This window comes from Dermacentor silvarum, chromosome 3, assembly GCF_013339745.2.
Source record: "Dermacentor silvarum isolate Dsil-2018 chromosome 3, BIME_Dsil_1.4, whole genome shotgun sequence".
Taxonomy (NCBI): domain Eukaryota; kingdom Metazoa; phylum Arthropoda; class Arachnida; order Ixodida; family Ixodidae; genus Dermacentor; species Dermacentor silvarum.
Genome location: NC_051156.1, coordinates 181,004,970 through 181,026,592, shown reverse-complemented (window position 1 = coordinate 181,026,592; position 21,623 = coordinate 181,004,970). Strand labels below are relative to the sequence as shown.

At 44.5% G+C, this 21,623-nt stretch overlaps 1 protein-coding gene across 1 annotated transcript; it reads right to left on the bottom strand.

Moving 5' to 3' along the window:
- Positions 1-2,620: 2,620 nt before the first annotated feature.
- Positions 2,621-20,740, bottom strand: LOC119446176 (YEATS domain-containing protein 4). The gene is made up of 8 exons (XM_037710535.2): positions 20,648-20,740; positions 19,682-19,820; positions 18,561-18,680; positions 16,354-16,420; positions 10,342-10,436; positions 7,272-7,364; positions 4,285-4,372; positions 2,621-3,766 (listed from the first exon to the last, which is right to left on the bottom strand). Exons 2-8 carry the CDS (start codon positions 19,742-19,744, stop codon positions 3,570-3,572), a joined length of 723 nt encoding a protein of 240 aa, XP_037566463.1. The 5' UTR covers positions 19,745-19,820; positions 20,648-20,740; the 3' UTR covers positions 2,621-3,569.
- Positions 20,741-21,623: the final 883 nt, after the last annotated feature.

The following is a 21,623-nucleotide window of genomic DNA, read 5'->3' as shown; positions in this document are numbered from 1 at the left end:
TATTTTTTTTTTTTTTCTTTTTTTAAGTAGTTTATTTTTTGAGAACGTTGTTACTTACAAAAGCATCCCCGACACCGCGTGAGGCAAAGAACCGCCGGTGCTAGAAGGGGTCTATGCAAGCGTCACGGAGGAAGGAAAGAATTCCTTCATGACAAGCGTACACGAAGCACCTGCGATGTTCACGTCAGTGAGGCAGTAGGATGTCGGAATCAGTTTTAAAAAAAGGAAAATAAAAACAAAACATGCAGGCCGTCTAAAAATTTTGGCGGTTCATTGACGCAATAGAAAAATAATGTGTCGGTTGTCTTTGCCGGAGAAGGTATCCGAGGCACCGAGGCTTTAAATCTCGTAATGTTTATAGCACGAACGGATGAGCAACCACCGAGACTGGTAAAGCGCTTCCACCCAACGTCACGTTAGTATGACGTCACAGATTTCAAGGCATTTTATCATGTCTTCCTCGTTTTTATTCGTACAATCATTCTCCAGAATGATTACGTTGAGACCTCTGCTTCTTTGTAATACAGTGTAATCCTTGCTACTAAGAATCACAATTAAGGAACTAGCATATGGGAACTTCAGTCGGTCAATCTTTGTGTTTTATTGCATTGCGACAAATCCAATCAGCAAGATCACATTTCGGGAACACCAGAAACGTAATTTACCAGTCCAGTTTAATTTCATATTATGTACATTGTCCTTTTTAAGGAGTACTGGCGTGTCATTTTTTACTCGGCATACATAGTTAAGTGAAGGTCCTCGACCTTGAAACCCTACAAAAAATAATGTCATGCCTCGGAGCACCTTAAATTGAAATTACAACATCAAAAAAGCAGATGTCTCGGAGCTCTTGCAAGTTCAAAGAGTCTACATTGAGCTACAGGCTGTTACTCATGACTCAGCACTGTGAAAACGCGAGAACACCATTGAAACTAAGTTACGAGTTTCTGGAAAGCAGGTTCCCAGCGTTTATTTGATTTGACTGCATTGATTTACCCGCATTTATTTGATTTGACTTTCAGCTCCACGGAAAACAACTCAATTTCTGGCACCTTTTTAACCTGCTGGCACATGTCACACAAAACTTGGTCCGTCGTGCCACTCGGAAGATTGAACCGTTGGACGCAGAGAATGTAGCGAAACAAACTTCAATTTAACTCGGAAGCACACGAACACAGGATACAAACAACTTGACAGAAGAGAAGGTCAATAAACACAGCAGATCATTTACAATCCTACGTTACGAGTGCTCGCAGGAGATTCACTCTTACAAAAAGCTTCCAAAAACAACATGCATGAGCAGAACCTGAAACTACACGCTGTCCCTGAACCTAATTAGGCTTCGAATGTTCTTATCAAACTAAACAGAACATAGCCACCAGTGGCCAGTCTGCGATGTTCGAACTGGCACGTTTGCTGATGTGGCTCGCGGACTCCTGCCACTCGGTGTCTGTGTGACGTGGAGGCGCGGCCAGATGAGAAGCCAAGTGCTGGTCCTGGCAGTCTAGCTGTCGACGGCGGCGCTCCACCTAGCCATCACCTCGGGCGGGATGACTTGGCTGACACCAGGTGCTGAGGTGTGACCCAGACCAGCACGCCAATGCCTTGTTGAAGTTGCTGTGCATTGTCCAATCTCCTTGCATTCCAAAGCCCATCTGCCTTCTCACCGCTCGCGCTGCCACGTCTTTCTTTATGTGGGCTCCGCTTAGACACCGTGCTTTTCATTTCGTTTATTTTCTGAGGGATCAGTTCTGTCATCTGCTATTGTCAATCGTGACGCCATTCGGAGGTAATGCACCCACACAAAAAAAAAGTTCGGTCTTCCAGAACATCAACGAATCCGCTAGCACTCTGAATGGCCTCGGTGGCCTGTAGTCGCAATTTATGCATAGCGATGCATTTCTTTAAAAGGCTGCAGATGCCACCTTGCCCCCCATTTCCAGAGGCAGAAATAAATTCACTTTTCATCACTGCACTGAAGTTGGAATTCTTTAAACAGAAATCTTGAGGGAATAAGGGATGTCTGCTTTTTTGGCATTGTACATTCAGAGAAACACTACAGGACTTAAAAAATTAATATACTTTGAGACATTTTTTATTGAGCATCAGACCCCATTATGTGGTGACCTAGACGGATCGAATGTGTCTCGAGCTGGCCACTGTTATTTGAAGGCCCTCGACCTCCGAACTAAAAAAATACTGGCAAGCCTCCAAGTACGCTAAATAATTTACTGTAATAGCTTTTCTAGAAACCAGTTTTAGTATTTTCTTCCAGGAAATGTACATGTCACGATAATTACGACAAAAAAGGTGATAACATGGGAGCAGAATATTGTGATCTTTTGGCCCTCACTCCAAATAGCGCGGTCGTTGAAATCACAACATAGTCGGGACCCCCTCTGTGCCGGTTATGTTCAGGTCCTTACCTGAACATACGCGTCAGACAAAACAAAGATGCCCATGGTGCCAAATACATTAAAATGAGCAATTTGCTGTTGACTTCACACAGTAATGTCTTATGTTTCTTAAAAAACAAACCAGAGGTGGTCTAGTGTCAAGACTGTGGAAGTTTCTATGGAATCTGCCTTGAACCACAAGTCAAAAACAACACAACAATAAATGTGACAGGAAATCAGAATTCCATATTTATTTCTGAAGCATCAGCAGGTGAGATTTACATGCAGGGTTGAGCCTCTCTCTTGCTGCTCACCAAGACTCGTGCAATCAAAAGATGATTGCATGAGCCCACTCCAAAAATAGTTTCAATGGAGAGACTTCACAGATATAAATTCTGACGAAGACATAGCTGCAGCCTGCATCTGACAACATACTGTCCTTTCAGAATAAATCCTATTACTTGGCGTACCATCAGCCTGCACCTGACAACATACTGCCACGCTCAGCACGACGTTGCAATGTACTGTAGCTTCAGCATCCAATTATGTAGCTACAGCATTCACCTGACCACCGACAGTGCACTCTAGCTTCAGCACAGACCTGACCTCTGACAATGTATAGTAACCTTAGCATACATCTGACATTTGATGGTGTACTGTACCTGATGTAGCTAGAGAAAGGAACTGAACTTCGGTGGATACCTTAGGATACCTGGTTAAGGTACCAGCATAAAAACGGGCAACTGTACCAGCAATATACCCACAACTGATTTACACAAAGCCTAACGGTGCAAGGCTCACTTCCACTCAAATAATATTTGGCCAAATTCTTTGCATGTTCTTTAGAAGCAAGGTTATTAGCATCAAATGTACTCAATTGTAAAACTACAACCACATAAATGCCTGAAGCAATGCTCTTTTTTTTTTTTCATGATGTAAAAGATGGTGAAAACGATGGAAGCATTTAAGTGACGAAAGGAGGGAGCACAAATGCTTTTTTGCTTACGAACCTCTTGGAAGGGAGACTGTCACGTGAGCATGTGACAGCATTGCAATGTTCACACTCTCCACGCAATGCAACTTGTTTGGCTCCAGCCAACCAACACACCCTGTCCATAGCATGCACTGGCACTCACAAGAAACATCATCAGACTCTTATATGACAAAGGACTGTCAGGATGCAGCACCAGGGGCTGTCGTTCCACCAGGATCTACGTCAGCTTGTGACTCCAACTTGCTGATCTCAGACTTGTACTTGTCGATGGTCTCCCTAGCCACTTTGAGGCGTTCCTTGAGGTCTGCCACTTCAAGCCGGATCTTGTTCTTTGCTTGGAGGATGGCGTGCAGCGTCTTCTCCTTCTTCTCTTCGACTGAAACATGGCACAAGGATTCTCATGAAACGGACTTGGAATCATGCTTCACTATACAGAACTGAAATACAGAGTATTCGGAAAAGAAGACTTTTAAATATCACAATATTTCTAAAAGCAAAGATGAAAGGACAGATGGTAAAGAAGAAAGGCTTATGCTTACATATTGCTTACATTAACTAATTATCATTTAGCACTTATAAAAGGAACCTTTTAGCACTGGAGCCACTGCATGTAAGGTTAAAAGCCGTGTGCAATTTTAAGCATGCTGCCTCTCACAGACTCTTGTCAGTAATATTTAGGAAGTATTGATGAGGGATGTCTGATAAAGATTTCCTGCTTACATGTATTAACTCAGCCAACTTATGCTGTGACCTCATGCAGTCTAGACTCTGCAACACCAACAATACTATAAGTGTGACAACTAGGCCACCTTTACCAACGACCAGTCTCCACCTGATTCCACAACACTTCCACCTTTCCCCCATTACCCCCAAGAAATAAAGGTGCGTACTCACAGTCAAATTCATGTTTGTATGGGCCCACCGTAAGTGGCCTCGTGCTTGTTAGCAGCTGCTGCATCATCATTGTGGGCTCAGAAAATATCTGCAAGCCAAATAAAGTTTTCGTCAGTCAATTAGCAGGAAGAACTCTGAACCGAGGCTGGGCACTAAGGAAACGCTAAGGAAACGTTACAAGCCACTGTGCTCAGGCAAGTTGCTCTAAAATGTTTCCTGGCCAATGCATCATAATCATCAGCATAATCGTCACCAGTATATTTACTGTATTTCTGTCTGTCCCTCAAGCATACCCCTTCCCATATCTCGATGCCAATTACGACTAAAGCTGCAGAAGCGTCCTGCAGCATTGCTGGAGCTCCAAAGCTGTGTAATGGGACGCGGACTGTTTATACCTTCCAGTTTTTGAGCACTATCGCAAACGTGCCACGAGCTCAACGTCTTAATCAGAGGGTCATGAATCTAGTTTAAATGTGCCATCATCGCCATCAAGATCGATGAAAGTGAGCATAGCTCTGGATGATTCTGCTGCTCCACAGCTGCGGTTGTTGCACTAAGGCACAAGTTCCTGAGCGAATGCATGGGGCAAATAACTTGTGCTCAAGAACTTCAAGTCATTCAATCAGATTGCTCGCTTTTAAGTGGCCTATATGCAAATTCATTGTATCCATTAAATACAGTGTGCCGTGCTGTAGTATAGCAGACCTTCGTTATTTCGATCCCGACTCAACACCGGCACCCATGCATTTCTATGGGTCCAAACTTTCCTTATTTCGATCATTGGCCTTATACGGAAAATTCAAACTTGGCAAGCTAGCACGCACGCGCCTTACCTCTAGATGACCCCAATAGCAACCCCTTTAGTGCCAGTGTCTGTCTCGGCGGAGCTTACGAGACAGTGAATGAGTTGAACGCAGGCCAACAAGAAATCTCCAGTTGAAAACTTTTATTAACGCGAAAGCATTAAGGGCCCCGTGTCGCAGTGTCGCAAAAAATACGGTGTCGGCGCCGACCGACCGTCGTTTGGCGAAAAATCATTCTGAACCACAAGCACGCGGGCCCTCCGTAGACAATAAATATTTCTTTTACCACTAAACTTGCTCACACTTTATCTTACATTCTTTACAAAGTGATTCCTCGCAATTTTGAGAATGACAGCCTACAAACAAGTGTCACGAAACAAAACACCGACAGTGCATGCCTTTTATGTTAAATCTTTTCAGACTGAAATATTAAAACTGCAAAACAATAACAGAAGATCGGCCCATGCAAGAGGCTGCGTTTCTACCAGAAAGCGCGCCTTCGTGCCTAGCATTCATCGCCAGCGTTTCCCGGTAAACATTACGGTTAGATAAGTTGCAGTTGCCAGGAAGCATGAGAAGCAGTCAAGGATCTTTGAATGCTATCGCGTTCCACTCTTAAAGCTTAAGCGTCCTCCAAATTTTTTCAGCCTGCCGTAGGAAGGCCTTCAAGCAATAATCATAGCTCACAACATCTTATTGCGGTATTTAGCCAATTCTAATGCATTTCATTTTTTTTTCCAAGAAAACTGAGTCAGAAATTGCCTCCGTGGAGCCAAGAGGATATGAAACCAAAACCACCTTCGCGGTGTTCACATGCTTTACCGCATAACACATCTGCACTGCAGCAAAGCTGCCTTTAAAAACCTCCGCCATTGTACAACACCTATTTTTCTTGCTAAAAAATTGGGTGCACATTATATTCCTACTTTATTTAGGTCCCTTAATGTAATTTCTATGTTATTTTTCTACCTTGGGCACCTAAAAAGTGGGCACACGTTTGATTTGGAGGCGTGTTAAGACTCTGGTAAATACTACTGCCAAAAGAATAGGCTGTGTGTTTTGACAACTTTTTTTTTATGGATCTTGTTAAATTCGACCCGCCAAACTAAGTCAATCAATTTTGGTGGTCCCGTCAGGGTCAAATTAACAGAAGTCGACTGTATCACGTTTCTCTTCTTCAATGAACACAACACTTCATGTGCATGCGGTGACATGTTGTTCCCTTGTTCAATTAGTCTCACTGTCGTGTGGTGCCAGATAACTGAAAGCAGTTGTTTCTCACTTACAAACTCTACACAAACTTTATATATTTCACTTTGTTCAGAAATAAGAAAATATGCAATCTTCAAAGGCCATTTTTCTCGAATAGCATGCATATTCGATTTGATTAGGGAATTTCACTGTCTGAACTTTTCTACAACGAAGCGAAAAGTGATTGATATCCGCAATTAAGAGGCTATCTTTCAAGAACTTGCCAGTGGTGCTGTCTTTGAGAGCACCTTCGATAAAGCAATTGTTCAAGATTTGCAACAAATTCTAGTCACAGAGCCTCCAGTGACGATAAGAATGAGCAGGAAATCAGTGAACCGCCAACTGTAACACCAGTTGTCTCCAACACCAAGTGCCTTAAACTTCATAGCCTCCCTCAAGCATCTTGTACATGCAAGGGTCTCGACCTACAGCCACGTCAACAGCTGCACTGCACTAATTTGTAACGTGCCATTATGGTTTAGCACTACAGAAACAGACCTTCATTGGCATCGCGAAAAAAGGTAAGGCGTGCAGACACGGACAAAAGAGAAGAGACCCAGACAACAGAAATGCCGAATATCATTTGAAGGGTGCACTGGGGCGGAAAAGAAAGTAGGTGTGCTTGCACGCCTTACCTTCTTTCTCGATGAATCCCTACCAACTAGCTCAACTTTCCGTAGTTTTAAGCTCCATTGGCAGTTTCTGTAAGTAAGTGCTGCGGACATTATTTTTAGGAGTAAAGATTTCTTTTCTGCGATTAGTTTAATTCTTGATTGCTAGTTTTGAGGGTAAGTCCAATTATAACAAACTTCTCGTACAGCAAACATATTTTGCACAGTGGAGAAGGTGCTCATTCCATTTGAGTTTGACTAAAAGACAATGTACACACTACTGAGTGGATTAAGGCACACGCCCACAATTTTCACCACTCACCAGCTCATCGTATGATTCTGTCACAAGTTGCTTCTTCCCAAGCATAATGTTGGTTTCACTCTGGAAGAGCTTCAAGATGTGGTAGACCGTCACCTAATTTATATACAAGGTGGGTAAATTCATCAATGAAAGTGGCAAGACAAAGCTATTATTGAATATGCACGAAGAGCACAAGGAGAAGACTTTGATGGAGCACACACACAAACACACGTAGGGCAAAATCTCAAGATCCACACCAGAAAATTGCTTTCTGATTTGTTGTCCTCCTTCCCATATAAGTGTAAGTTCATAAATATTAAACAGACAAATAACTAGTTCTAATTATTGACTGTTGTCATCAAGTTACAAACGCTATCTGTGATTTATGCAAGGCAGCAAATTGAAATTTGGGTGGATTACCACGGTTGTGAAAAGGTGTATATTTGGCAATTGCATAACAAGTCCAATCAGTCTGTACCAGCACTCACATGGTGGCAAATCAAAGTAACACTGCATTTCACTTACTTCAGATCCATTCGATTCAACCAACTTTATTAGCATATCTGCACATATACACAGTGCGCTGCACCTAGGCCCTCGTTTGCATGCTGCTCTGCCGTCCGTGACTGTACGTGGTGCAAGGCAAGGCACCACCGCGGTTCAGCGCACCCTTGAACTTTGCAATGAGGGGGTGCAGCCAGGCACACCACAATAGGCAACACTTGCACCTTTTCGTTTGTGGTGTGGTGCACCTTTTCTGAATTGAACAAACCTATTAACTACCCTCGCATATCTTGCCAGAAAAGTTTCCTGAATGCAAGAATACAGAGAAACTGAAATATTCCATAGCTAATGTGTTTAGCTTAAGAGATGTGCTGTGCAATGAAGTGCACAATTTCTCCCTTGCTTCGATGTTCGCATGCTCTCGCTATGAAAAGGTAGAGCGAGATGAGACATGTATATAAGCAGCTGGCATCACCAGGGACAGCATGGTGAAGCGTTAGCTTTTGACAACTGTGGCCGCTCACGAAAACGGCAACACATTTTGTCGCATTATGACAATTTTACGTACGTATAGAAATGTGTAATCATCTTCTGCTGAAACTAGAGGAACTCTAATGACATGGAAATGGTTGAAACAAGACATAACTACTGAAGCAAGATCTGTATGAATGTTAATTTGTATTCTAGCATGTTGCATTTCATTCTTTTTTTTTTCACATTCTCAGGGCAAACTTGTACAGCAAAAGTATGAACATAAGAAAGGAGACTTATAAAGCTAGCAAAAATTTTTTGCTTGATCGCCAAGGGTAAGTTTGCCATACTTTCAAATGACCAGTTGAATACAGCACCTTTCACAGTACACACAATCTGTATATTATGTGTTTCATGATATTCTTGCATCTTCCTACAGGATTAAAGGGACCCTGAAACGATTTTGACGATGTTGTACAAAGGTACTGAGTCGTTAGGGTAGGTCCTTCTGATCATTAATTGACGCATCAAAGTGCTCTGCGTAAAGCCTGTAATTTATTACAAGGTTTTAAAAAGGCACATCGCTACCGATTGCAGTGTTGAAACGCCCGTGTCAAGTATAGTGGTAGCGTCGTCTGCTACACGGTGCGGCGCATAGAAGCCGACGAGAAAGAGGTTTGAAGGAGTGCGCGTGGCACGCGGAATCCGGTGCATGGACACGAAAAGAAAGAGAAGAAATGAAACCCTGAAGATGAGCTGACGTATTGTCTCTTTGTATCAAGGCTTGTCCGTCCCCGACGACGAAGCCTGCTCTTTCCTTCGAAAAGGCTTTCGCCTTTACATGCAGCACGCCACTCGGATGAATTTTAAGCTGCCCCTGACCATTTGACGCGATTTGACCATATCACGTCAGTAGGGCTAGCTATCCGATTGGCTGCCCAAGGCACGTCATTGATTATTTTTCCAACATCATGGTAAACAAATGTTGTTCGTAATAGTTGAAATGTTAGTTAACTTCTTTCTATAAAAAAAAGTTACAGAAAGAGAATGCACAAGAACAGTGTATCACTACACTCTTGAAAGCACTTCTGGCACACAACAAGTGTCGTCCGCTTGTGTTACAACATGCTCCATGTTGACGCGAGCTGCGCGGTCTGTGTTGGTCTCAATCTGTCTTTTCGCGAGCACCATGGTTCACCCTCGCGTTATGGGCTGCAAATGTAGCGATCGGCGACATGTCAAACTGCGACATCGTGTCCCTCTGCAAGACAAGGCATGAGCGGAGGCGCAAACGTGAACGGCCTGGACGGTGCAGCCACCTGGTGGCACAGAGCTCAACCGAACACAGAACTAATATAGCAGTAATTAAGTGCATTCTACTTTGCTGCTGGTGTAAATTTTTGGAAGGAGCGTAATTGTGAACATGTTTTTCTAGATGTTCAAAATGTTTTATACTTGGTTACAGCAATATTAGCTATTTGTTTGGCTGGTTAAGCTCTGCGCCACCAGGTGGCTGGACCATGCAGACAAATCAGGCCGCTCACTCGGCTGACTTACGTCTGCGCTGACTGAAGCTCCGTCATCACAGCAATAGTAATACGGAGGGGCTTTAGTTTACGCTTCCACCCATCTGTCAAAATGTCGAGCTCGACTGTGGTTACCTGAATACCGGACGCGCTCGGCGCTGTAACAGAATGCTTGTAACGCATGCTACTTCGAAGCTCTCGCTTGGGATCGAGTGCCAGGTGGCTGGCGGAGAGGTTGGAGAGGCTTCGCACGCTGGCTCCACGAAAAACGGAAGTAGATAACACGACATCCTATCATGACGTAGAGCCAGTGAAGGCGGAGCTTAGCCCTGATCACTCGGCGAACGAGTTGAGAAAAGGCATAGCTAGGGAGGAAGGTAACTTGTAATCGTCCATAGGTCTCTTAATATGAGACGATACACACAAATTGTTGTGCGAATGTTTTACTGTAGCTGTACCCTATGCGTCTACAAAATTTGTCTGAACCGTTTCAGGGACCTTTTAACTTTAAGCAAAGAAGCACAGTCAAGTTACACCTCTAGCAACACACCGATATGTGCCCTCAATACTGCACAAAGCTTTCTACTCACCGGTCTCTCTGTGGTATCCATAAAGTATATTTTGATGACAATTTCGAATTCACCCCAGCCGGTTTCTGTCACTTCATATGGCGGTTTCGTCACCACTGCATTAGAAAAAAAGTGAGGCTAAACATTGTCTTCTGAAACATGAAGGCTATACACGCCTTTGTGTGATTCCTTACGCACTATTTATGCATCAGTTAAGTTGTTAGCCTGTGAAGGGACAATGTTATTATAGAAAAAAGGCAAGAACAGTGAACACACAATTGATGCTAAACATCGAAACGAGGTTTGCTTAGTGTGATGCTCTACTATGTCTATTCAGCAGTTTTGCTGTTCCTTTATTGCTTTTCTTTTTTTGTGTAGCTGCTATAATAACGCTAACAAACGGACAATTTAAAAAATTCACAGGCCAGCACAGCATATGCAGTGCAATCACAGTGGAAGCTGGAGGAGCAGCTCCATACGAGACCATCATAAACAGCTCCCAAAGCAACGAAGCTCCCAGGCCTCATTTTCTGCTGCACGCATATGAGGGTCTTCGTTACGAAGCTGCATGCATGTGAGGTTGTTTGCAAAGAAGCTGTTGGGCCGCATTTTCAGCAGCATGCACTTGAGGGTGATCGCGACGAAGTCTCTTTGCGTTGTTTTGACGACAACGAGCTGAACTGTCCGCACAGCGTTGACAGCAAGCTGCAGCCTGAGCTGCTCTCTGCACAATGGCCTGCTGAGCCCGACGTTGCCTGGTTGCAGCCACGTCCGTAGCTCAACAATTTGCTTTTTCAGCAGCGGTTCGTACTTTGCAAGGAGGCACCATAACGGGTACCGAAGAGTAAACACATGTATCGAAGCTACGTGGCGTACATGTCAAATGCCTTGACATGTGGCACTATACGATGCAACTGCTACGTGTCGTAACACCGGGCGGAATATAACACAACTGCAATGCAAAGTTAGCACATATCGACGCTATGCGGCACGCATCTCAAATCGCGTGACAAATGACACGATATGATGCAACTGCTACATGGCATGCCACCTGGTGCAATATTATGCAACTGTAATGCAAAGTGCACACGTATCGACGCTATGCTGCGCGCACCTCCCATCATGTGACTCCAAGCACTAGGATGCCTGTATAGGGCACGTTTCCGCAGCAGCTAGCAAGCGCTGGCGAGGCGCAGTGACAGAATATCTGATTCCTGCGCAGAAAGCTCGTGTTCGATCCCGACGGGAACTGGGTTTTTTTTCTTCTCATTCCTGGTGATAGCTGCGACGGACAACATCGCCCACTAAAATGGCTATTGGATTGAGCCCACAACAGCTTTTGTTGTATAAAAAAAAAAAAAAGAAAGGCTAGGGTTTAACTCTTGTAAACTGTTGCGGGTCGGGGATTAATCCCGCCGCTGCTGCCAGTTTGTTGAGACTCGGGTAGCGTTTAGGCCGGTGATCCTTCAGCCAAAGGGATGAGTACGTCCGGGAGTAAGAGCGAGAGAAAAAAGGGGTTTATTTTACACTATTTACAGTGGCTCCAAATATGGAAGCACACTCTATGGGGGAGCACTTTGAAAGTCTCGGCTCACTACATGTCTGAGCACATATCGGAATAGGTCAGGACACACCACTGCACTCATGGTGTCTCCTTATAAAACATCGGTCTTCCCTAGTTGACCCGGCTAGGGAATCAGATGACCTTGATGCGACCAATCAGAGGGGTCGTATTGTTCACCGAACTCCGCCTCTAATGTTTCACCTTCGAAGCAAGGACAAGGCAATCCGGAAACAGGGGGTTGACACTCCTTCCACGAAAGTCGGTGACTTAGTTTCTTGCCCTCCACCGGTCATCTTGCCAGGGTCGGTAGAATGGCCTTCACGCTAATCCCCGCTTCTAACGAGGGGTGGCGGTTGTAGTCGGTCGCTTCAAAGTGAGCTTCGTTGTCCGAATGTCACTGCCGGTGTCTGGCCGCGTCACCAGGTAGGCGGCCCCTGATGAAGGGGGTGGAATCGGGGGAAGCACCCAAAGAATGCACACTGCTGAGTTGGGGCGCGTGTTTGCCCGTCTCGTCGGTGTCTGGCACTGTCGCCGTCTGAGCGACGCTCATGAAAGGGCCTGCCTCGGTGGGAAACAATCAAAAAATGCGCCCGGCCGGTTCGGGACACAACAAAACCTAGTTATCACGAGTGAAAAGTCTGTTTGGCTTGGTTTTGCAAAGACCATGCACACAGTGTTTCATTAATGCACGCTTCCGCGCTTGGTAAGCTTCTCTATAATGTGCTAATCTGGCCTCCCTTTGCTCCGGTGTTTCGGCAGGCAACTTTGCCTTTGCTTGAAATTTTACAGCCTGCCGTCTAGCTACACCTACTGGATGAGTGGATTCAGCTTATCGCTTGCGCTGTAGCGTACGCACAGAACGCACAGACGGCCCAGCCGGCGCGCCATCCATGGCGAGACTGAGTCACCAAGCACCAGCGAAGCAGTCATTAAACCCTCGCCTAGTTACGTGGTACAACAGCAGCGAGCTTCCGAGAGCTGCGATGCCTCTCCGCAGCGGATCACGTGGTGCAATGTCACACCTGCCACACTTGTGCTCCGGTGGCTCAAGGTCATTGCAATGTGATGACCTTGTGAGACATGGCGTAGTAGAACTTTCACTCTAAAAGAGTAAGACATACTCGTGTAACACAAAAGAGCATGAAACGCAGGTAGCACATGGTGCCACTAAGCAGACAATACTGAAAAAAAAAAGGCCTTTGGGATGTGTTACAATAGCCAGAAATATGGGGTCAGTGATGGCCTGTTCTCTGCCGTCCTCGACTACAGTTCCCTTCTCCTGGCACCCATTCTATAACTCTACCAGGCTGCCAGCTATCTGCCCTACACATTGCAAGGGGAACTAGGTGATGGCATGTCGAGGTTGAACTTAGCATGTCGAGGTTGAACTTGGTTGTATCTAGGTTGAACTTTGTAGCAGCTAGGTTCAGCCTTGGCTATGCCCGAGTTGAGCTTGGTTATGCCAGGTATCTCTTAGGTTATGACGCAATCGACCGGCCAGCATTGCTGTGTCACGAGCTTTGCGCGGCGTAGTGCAAGCTTTGCAGTTTTTTTTTTTATCGTGATAGCAGTTATATGGACACTCCAGGCACATTCCTGCCATCACCGCCGTGTTTCGTATAAAGTCCAAGCACAGTAACATCGTCGCCGCGCGCCGTATGCTGTATGTGCAAGTGAAAGTGTGTGAGGGTGAGCCGACAATAGCAGCTCAATCGCGCGCACGCAAGGGAGGAATGAGGGATGAAACCGTACCGTCTTTTATCGCTCACAAGGTACCAGGGGGGAGGGTTCTACCCCAGTAGTGGCTATGCATGGGGTGACAGCGCACGGCCGCCCGGGCCCTATCTTGAAAGCAATCTGTGATGGGGACAGAGTGCCGATAGCTTCGTGCACGCTGTTTTTTCACCGCTTAGTTCGTGTTAAAGCGAGAGGCAGCACGAATGCCAATTCGCTCACTGCTGCTCCAGCACTTTCTCACTCCAGCGTTTTGACAGCGAGTGTGCGCGGTCATTGAGTGAGAAGTGTTCATGCTTGTTAATTTAGTTAGTAAGCGAATGTTTACAAGCTTATATGGCCGATAAAAATACTATCCTTACTTCATATAGCGGTCAACTAGTTTGCTATCGCAATCAATGCTTCGCCTTTCAGGCAAGACTGCGACTTTCTTTTTTCAAGCACTTTATACAATACTGCGCCACGCCACTTTCCAACCCACTTGCAAATTTTTTTGTTTTTTCAAGAACAGAATTTATCGTTTGGAAACTTTACAGAAAAGTCAGGAGAGCTAGCAGTTATGGCTATGAGAGAGGGCACAGTGGAATGTTCTAGGTTATTTATCATTACCGTGGGGCTTTTTTCCTGTTCACCAATACCTCGGTGAATGATTGTCTTTGAATTATGCTCCCACAGGAATATCCTACTGCTGCTGGGAGTTGAACCAATAACCTTACGCTGTGCGACAGAATTCCATAGCCACAGAGCCACTGTGGCACGTGTGTTGCATGTTCTGTGTGTATATTCCAAAAGACTGTTTATGAATTCTCATTTGGTAACTGTTAGCAATCAAGTGAATTGTCCTTATGGAAACAAGGTCGCTGCTCGACTGCTCGGTGGTGAGTCAGTGCCACTTTGTGACTCAATTCCTCTCAGTTCGTGAGACTCTTCTTTATTGTTCACTCATTAGTAGCACAGCACCCGTTGAACAGTAGCATCTTGAACCAAAGTTTCCTTGCACTACAAAGAGGATTATTCTACAGGAAGAGCTTTTAAACAATAATTAATACATAAAATAAACGTCAGTAAAAATTGGAGGATGCTTAAGCTTCCCGTGGAAATCTCCATCATCAGGCCTCGTTCACATTGCACTTTTCTTTATGAGTAGGCTTCACTGCAACACATGTGGGAAAGCCAGCTTACAAAGGCCAAGCTACTAGGACCTTTAAGTGAGCTTCACTTTTAAACACAAATGCATTGCTGGGAAGACATTTTTACAGGAGCAATATAAGCCGTCTTATATCAGAATGTGAAGCCCCTAGGACCTTTTTTAAATAATTTTATTAATTGTTTGCTGTTGCCCCAAGGCACACGTGTGTCCAAGACGCATTAGGCAGGCTAAGTCCCAGTTTGACCTGCCGAGGAGGCGAGCACCGTCTGGATGGTGTTTTTGCAAGTAACATACCTGGGTGCGCCACTGTTGTATTGTAGAAATACTGGAAAAGGGGTGTGTGTTTGAGTTTCCTCGTAACAGAATTATGTTTTCTCGTGCATTCAAATTACAATCAGACACTATCATGTCTGTATGTTGTGGTTAAGTCGTACTTTACTATTTTTCTGACGAATTTTACTTCGAGAAATTCCATTAGTTTACTAACAACTCTGCCACATGCGGAGGACGTGCGTGGTCGGGGTGGCTCGGGCCAATTTTCTCAGCCGCGGACGCCGGCGTCGACACCGGATTTTCTGCGACACGGGACCCTTGTCGCCACCGCGTTAATAGTGGCGAGAGAGAAAATTAAATGTTGCAAGGTGATGATGTCAGAGTGCAGGCCACACTCCCTGCAGCAGAGGCACTCTCCCATTGCCTCAAACAGAGTCCACAAGCGACATTTCTACCCCCTGCATTCTTTCATATAGAAGCTATGACCTTATTTCCTGTCATGAACCCAGCAGATTTCCACAGGTGGTTTTGTGCGCTTTGCACTTCATGGGAATCCCGTTGTTGCTAGTGTTTCTGTCAGCTACATGCGCTCTGGAGGCAGAACCTGTGACATGGCAGGTGCTGTCTCTTGTAAAGCCAAATCTGGTGAGGGAGGCATTTTAATATATAAATATACACCTTTTTTTTTTCTCTTGTCTAAGCTATTTCTGGAACTTCCACACTGCTTATTTGGCCTCCTTTGAGGTGGCTATCTGCTTGCCTGCAAGGACTCACTTGGAAACTCCACTAGTGCACATTGCCGGGGCATGGCAAACCTGACTTGGCAATGACTCAGCTGCCCTTACGATGAGCTTTTAAGAGGCCTGACAAACAGCAAAAGTTTAGCAAATCACTCCCCCCCCCCCCCCCCTTGTAGATTTCCAAACTTTCTTCCAACAATTCGAGAAAACATTTTTGTGACTCAGAACGTGGCAATCTGAGTGATATTTTCCATTTCTTTTAAGCAGTGACACCACCATACATACTGATTAGAAAATTGAAAATGAAACTCATGCAGACTTGAATATAACAATCTTACATGCACTTTCCTACTAAGCGCTTTAGTTAGTTCCAACCTAGAAGTAAGCACAAAATATTCTTGTTAAGCTCACAGCATAGGCATACAAGTCATGCAGCTAGCTTCCTCAAGGTATCTCCGAATTAAGAACTGCATGGCTCTCCACTAGCTAGCAGCAATACTATATTTTCTCAGGCTTTATTTGTCTGACATATTCCTTGAGTGCAGTATACAAAACTATGAAGAACCACTTACCCCTGTTCTGATTTGGATAGCTTTCATGGAGCTTGAAGTGTACCTTCTTTACATAAGTGGACATGTCCTGTAGGAACAAATACGTGCAACTTGAAAAATACATCAAATTTGTGACTTTTTGTTGTAACACATGAAATTAGCATAAGCTATTCGTTACCAGGCACAGAGGAAGCTGCTGGTAAACATTATAATGGTGCCAATTACACTCGTTTGTGGGGTTTAACATGCCAAAACTGCACAATGTGTTATATAAGGGACGTAGTCATGAACGGCACCAGAATAACGCTTTTCGTACCAAGAACACGTCTCACTCGTCCAGGCGTTTCCTTCAAAACATGGCAATCATGAGTCTCGCTCATCCTGGGATTTCTTTTTGTCTACCGAGTGTCATGAACGAGTAGCAGTAATTTCCTCATTTTAGTGTGAATGCTGCATTATTATATGGCACCAACTTGCCAGAAAACAAATTTTTTGAGGGTACAGCTAGCAGAAGTGAAGCGGAAGTCCGATTCCCTCAGGTTTTTGAAATAGTGGCACAAAGTAAAGCAGCTGCAGCTATGACAGCCACCATTTTCATGCCAGCATTGTGGTGCTTTTGGATGTTTCTTTACCTAAGCAAACAATTATACCTGAAAAGCTCTAGCAAGTCGGTGTTTGTTGCTTCAACTTAGTACTAACGACTGCGAGGAATATTTAGAGCCTGTGGTGACTTCTCTCGCATAGACACGGCTCTACAAAATGCTTTGCCGCTGGCACCTCTGTGATTTATTTACCACACCGTGCCAGCAATAATGCGTCACACGGAAGATACCGTATAGGCTCGTGTAAGGGGTGCACCCGTGTTAAGGGCCGCATGCCCAATTTGGCAGACCAAAATTAAACAAAAAAGTTTCCAAAGGAGAAGCAATCGCATTTGGTGGCCCGATGCTGTGCATACGTATCAGCGAATTTTCGCATGTTGGGAACTTCAGCATATCGCTACTAGATGGTGAGAGCTGTGTGTTGACTTCTGATGCAATGGTACATCCGGAGATCCAGGTTTGCACCAGTCGCCGACTGCGCCAGCACCACTTTATCAAAAAGGTTCTGTCCCGTGTAAGGACTGCACCTCATCAAAATTGTGAAAAAGAAGTGCGGCCCTTACACGAGTCTATATGGCAACAAAAGCACACTTAACTTCCGTTCCAAGAAATATTGCACTTTATATACACGTTTCTGTGGTGTTGCCTGCCCACAACTCAAGAACATGAAAAAATAAGTAACAGTAAGAGTCCATAGAAAATAACAAATGAGATGCTGATATTGCATTGCAATGGTATTGCAATGGTCCACGGGTGAAATTTGTTTAAAATGAATCAGTCATAAAAAATTCGGGAAATTCTGGGGGCTTATCTGGGGAAAAAAAGTTATAAAAAGAAAGAGAGAAAAAAAAATAAAGGTTGGCACTGATTGGATTAATTTTGACCTGCCGGGTTTCTTGCACCCAAAGCATGAAACAAGTGTTTTTTGTTTTTTTTTGCATTTCGGAAATGCAGCCTCTGCAGATGGGAACAGAATCCGCAACTTTGTGCTCAGCCATGCAACACCATAGCCACTGAGCCAATCATTCTTCTCACTCATTGCATAGCAAGGGCCTCTACTTTGGAAGCCGTCTTGATGCCATGAGGTAGCATACGGTTTGATTGGCCAGTTGCACGCTCCTAAGTTCACATACTGAGCACTGCTTGCGGCTTAAAGGATGTTCCACATCTGCCGCCATGGTTGTGAGGGGTACAACACTCCCAGGGCTAATCTTGTATGTATACACTGACACCCAAGAAAGCGGACAGGAGGAGAGCTGCTGCGGTAGCTTAATTAGTAAAGCATTGCACACATAATGCGGAAGATGCGGGTTCGGTCTCTGCCTGTGGCAAGCTGTCCTATTAACCACATTCGTTGCCCTTGTCATTATGATTCCTACATTTTTCGATCACAAACATAATTTTTCCTATGCTTTCTGTGTCTTCATTGCCTTTTTTCTTCAAATCTCCGGTTATAACCAACATAAATCACGCATTTCGGGACGCCTGATTTTTCTTGCTTCAAACAGACAATGTGGCTCACTTCATGTGTCTGGGTACAGTGCAGCACGTATCACGAACCCCATTATCTCAAAGGTTATATAAGCAACTCTCAGGTTTTCATATAAATGATGATGGTGCCCATACCTCATTCTTGTATGGCTTCAGGTAAACAGTCCATTGATGTGTGTGGCCATCTTCCTCTCGTTTCTTCCCAAAGTAACGGGCAACATTACCATACACAATGGGCTTGACAATCGTCAATCCCTGAGCATTAAAAAGAACATAAAACAAATTAAATAAATTAAAAGGCACACAGATAACCTAAGCAAGTCACCCACAACCTGCAATGATGTCTCAGTAAACTGTACCAAATGAGTGGTCTTGTTTCAACACTGCTTGGCCATACTATTCCAATACATATGTCAAGTTCTGTGACTGCACTTTTGAGCTCTGGAGCCACCAACAAAAACAGTTGTTTACTACCAATGTCAGTAATCTTTGTCCTGCGACTCTCTTTTTCTTCTCTATGTACTGATATCCAGAAATTTACGGCTCTCTAGGGCACAGAGCATGATGGAACAAGACGTTAGTCACACTCACGCCACTTGTAATATTGACAAGCTCGAATCCATCCCAAAGAAGACTACCTGGTTCATTTATCAGCTAATGACTACAACGTTTCACATAAGCTCACCATTCGTCACTTCAATGCTTGAAGCATAGATGTACGTCACACCCCACAAACATGGATCATCCCTGACTGATACACCCATCACACTCATCGATGACCTTGTCTTGCAAATGCAATACACTTGCCCCTTAGACATCAAGCTGTTAATATGTCGCCTGGATTACCTTTTAAGTTCTTTTTTATACTCCCACCATAGAATTGAGGAACAGCCTTGACGAGTGCACTTCACAGCTTGTAACACTTGAAGCATTCTCTAATGACCTACCTAGCCACATTTCTGATTATGTATTGGTGTATTTTTGTCGGTGATCATTCTTCTTGTAGCTGTTTGTTCATTCTGTAACTGTGTTAATCTGTTTTGTCTAGTAAAACACAGCAACATAGGCAATAAAAAAAAAAAAAAGGTTCGTAGTAATGAAATATAGGATGAAAAAGCGCAATAAAATCCACATTTTGGGGAGTGCAACCCAGGAAAGCAGATGAGCAAGTTCAGGTGCCCCACATTATCTAACGATGATCTGCGGGCGGGTCATAGAGTGATCCAGACAAAAGATGAACATGGCGTGTCGCGCACCTTTACTCTTCCACCTGGTTCTTGAACTATTTCTGGAACTATGCCTGGCATGGCGACGGCCATCACACGGTGCCAGACCGTCGAGAAGAAAGAGTTGCGCTTGGCAACCAGTCACAGAGCAGTGCCCAAGGAGTCATACCTGCACGACAACAGTTGCAATATACAGAACGTTGTAGTGCCATCCTCACTGTCAGAATGCGACTGACGCAGTATGCTCAGCTCGCCAAAAACAAAAGAAAACAAAAGAAAGAAAGAAATCTCATAGCAGTAGCCGCACTCATGCAAGGGTAAATAAGGGAACAGTGTTCTCTAGCATAGTCCACCCACCGAACGATTGTAACAATACATGTTTACCATTGCCAATCACAGATCTCTTACTGGGCAAAGCTTTCTCGAGTTCACAAACGTTAGTTTATGACGAATGTAGAGTTGATAGCAGACGGCTCAGGGCAATCTGTGATCAGAGTTGATAAATTAAGCCCAGATGCGAGAGAACAACTCGTTGCAGCTTCAAGCTATTAACTGTTGCGCGGTTTCGGATAGAGCGAAATACCCCCTTATCAAACATCAGCTGAATGAACTCAGCTGAACGAATAGCTTTTCAGGACCGTAGACGTTTGGGTTTAGTTATTACTACACCACTTTGAAACACCAGTGCTGCTGACATTCATACTGATGTCCTGACAAAGCTGTACAGGATGTGGTGAGAAAACATTCGACACGGTTTTCGCAATACAAGTGAAATCGTAAGGTATCGAAATGAACGAGCGAGTGTTTACATGAAGCGCACCGCGCCACAACTTTTGGGAAACGTCAAACGCTATTAGCAAACCACACAGCATTAGAAGAAAACCTCGAAGCATTAAGCTGCCCTAAACGTACATTTATAGACTCTAGTGCAACTAAATTAACGCTCAAGGTTGCTATTAATTCCGTTCTACCATGGAACAAAAAGAAGCAACTTACGAGCGGGACCGCACGAAAATCCATGTTCGGCGCCATTTTGCTCAACGTTGCCTGCTGGGTTGTACTGTGTTATCGATCGTCGCTAGTTCTGGCGAATATTATACATGGTCGAAAACGAAACGTGATGTTCGTTAGGTAAAAACGGTGCGAAAATAGTAAGATTAGCCCTAAGCCTTGTACTACTGTTTGGCAAGATTAGCATCGTAGTATCAGAGTACTTTGATGCTTTTTTTAAAGACTCTGGTAGTACTCGCAGTGTGCTCATAGCAAGCGCGTGATTCGCGCAACGTGCGCCGGTGCGCCGATGCATCAGTAGCTAAAGTGCCTATAGTGCTATAGTGCCTATATTGCTATAGTGCCTAGTAGCTATAGTGCCAGCTATAGTGCCTAGAATATACAATATTCTAGGCACTATAGTATTCTGTAAGAATTCACCTAGTGGACTGTCTACTTCGGCTGTCGTCATTGGCTCCCGAGCGCTAAGGAGACTGGGTGGCACCTTCGCGCTCGTGAAGCGGAAGCCAATTGCGACAGCCGAAATGGACAGTCACTAGAATTCTTACAGAATACCACCCCAGGACATGCATATATGTTATGGGCCTGTCGAATACGTCCAGGTAGCGGATGTCCCTTCACGATCGTCTGGCAGCATTTTTCATGTCCTAGCGGACAACCCTTGCATATCAACGAGGGACATCATGGGAACATATACTATTTACATTATTTACGGACATAGCAGTGCCTATTGCACGGCGTTTGCTATACCCCAGCAAACCACAAATATTGCTTACACTTCTATGGCACGTTTCTTCTAGGCATTAGGAATATTTCTGACATATCCATATATTGAGATTACCAATAATAAAGGTACATTATCTTTATGTTGCAAGAGTAGTTTAGTGTCCTTTTAAACTGGCAGAACGTACCAAGCAAGAAAAATAAGCTCGGCGGAAGGTCGGGCCGAAGTCCATGGTCA

Coding starts and splice junctions, on each gene's coding strand:
- LOC119446176 (XM_037710535.2), bottom strand. CDS start 19,744: ATGGCCGTCGCCATGCCAGGCATAGTTCCAGAAATAGTTCAAGAACCA. Junction 4,373..7,271: donor CAGAATCATACGATGAGCTG/GTGAGTGGTGAA, acceptor TTTGGCTTGCAG/ATATTTTCTGAGCCCACAAT. Junction 3,767..4,284: donor ATACAAACATGAATTTGACT/GTGAGTACGCAC, acceptor GCCATGTTTCAG/TCGAAGAGAAGAAGGAGAAG.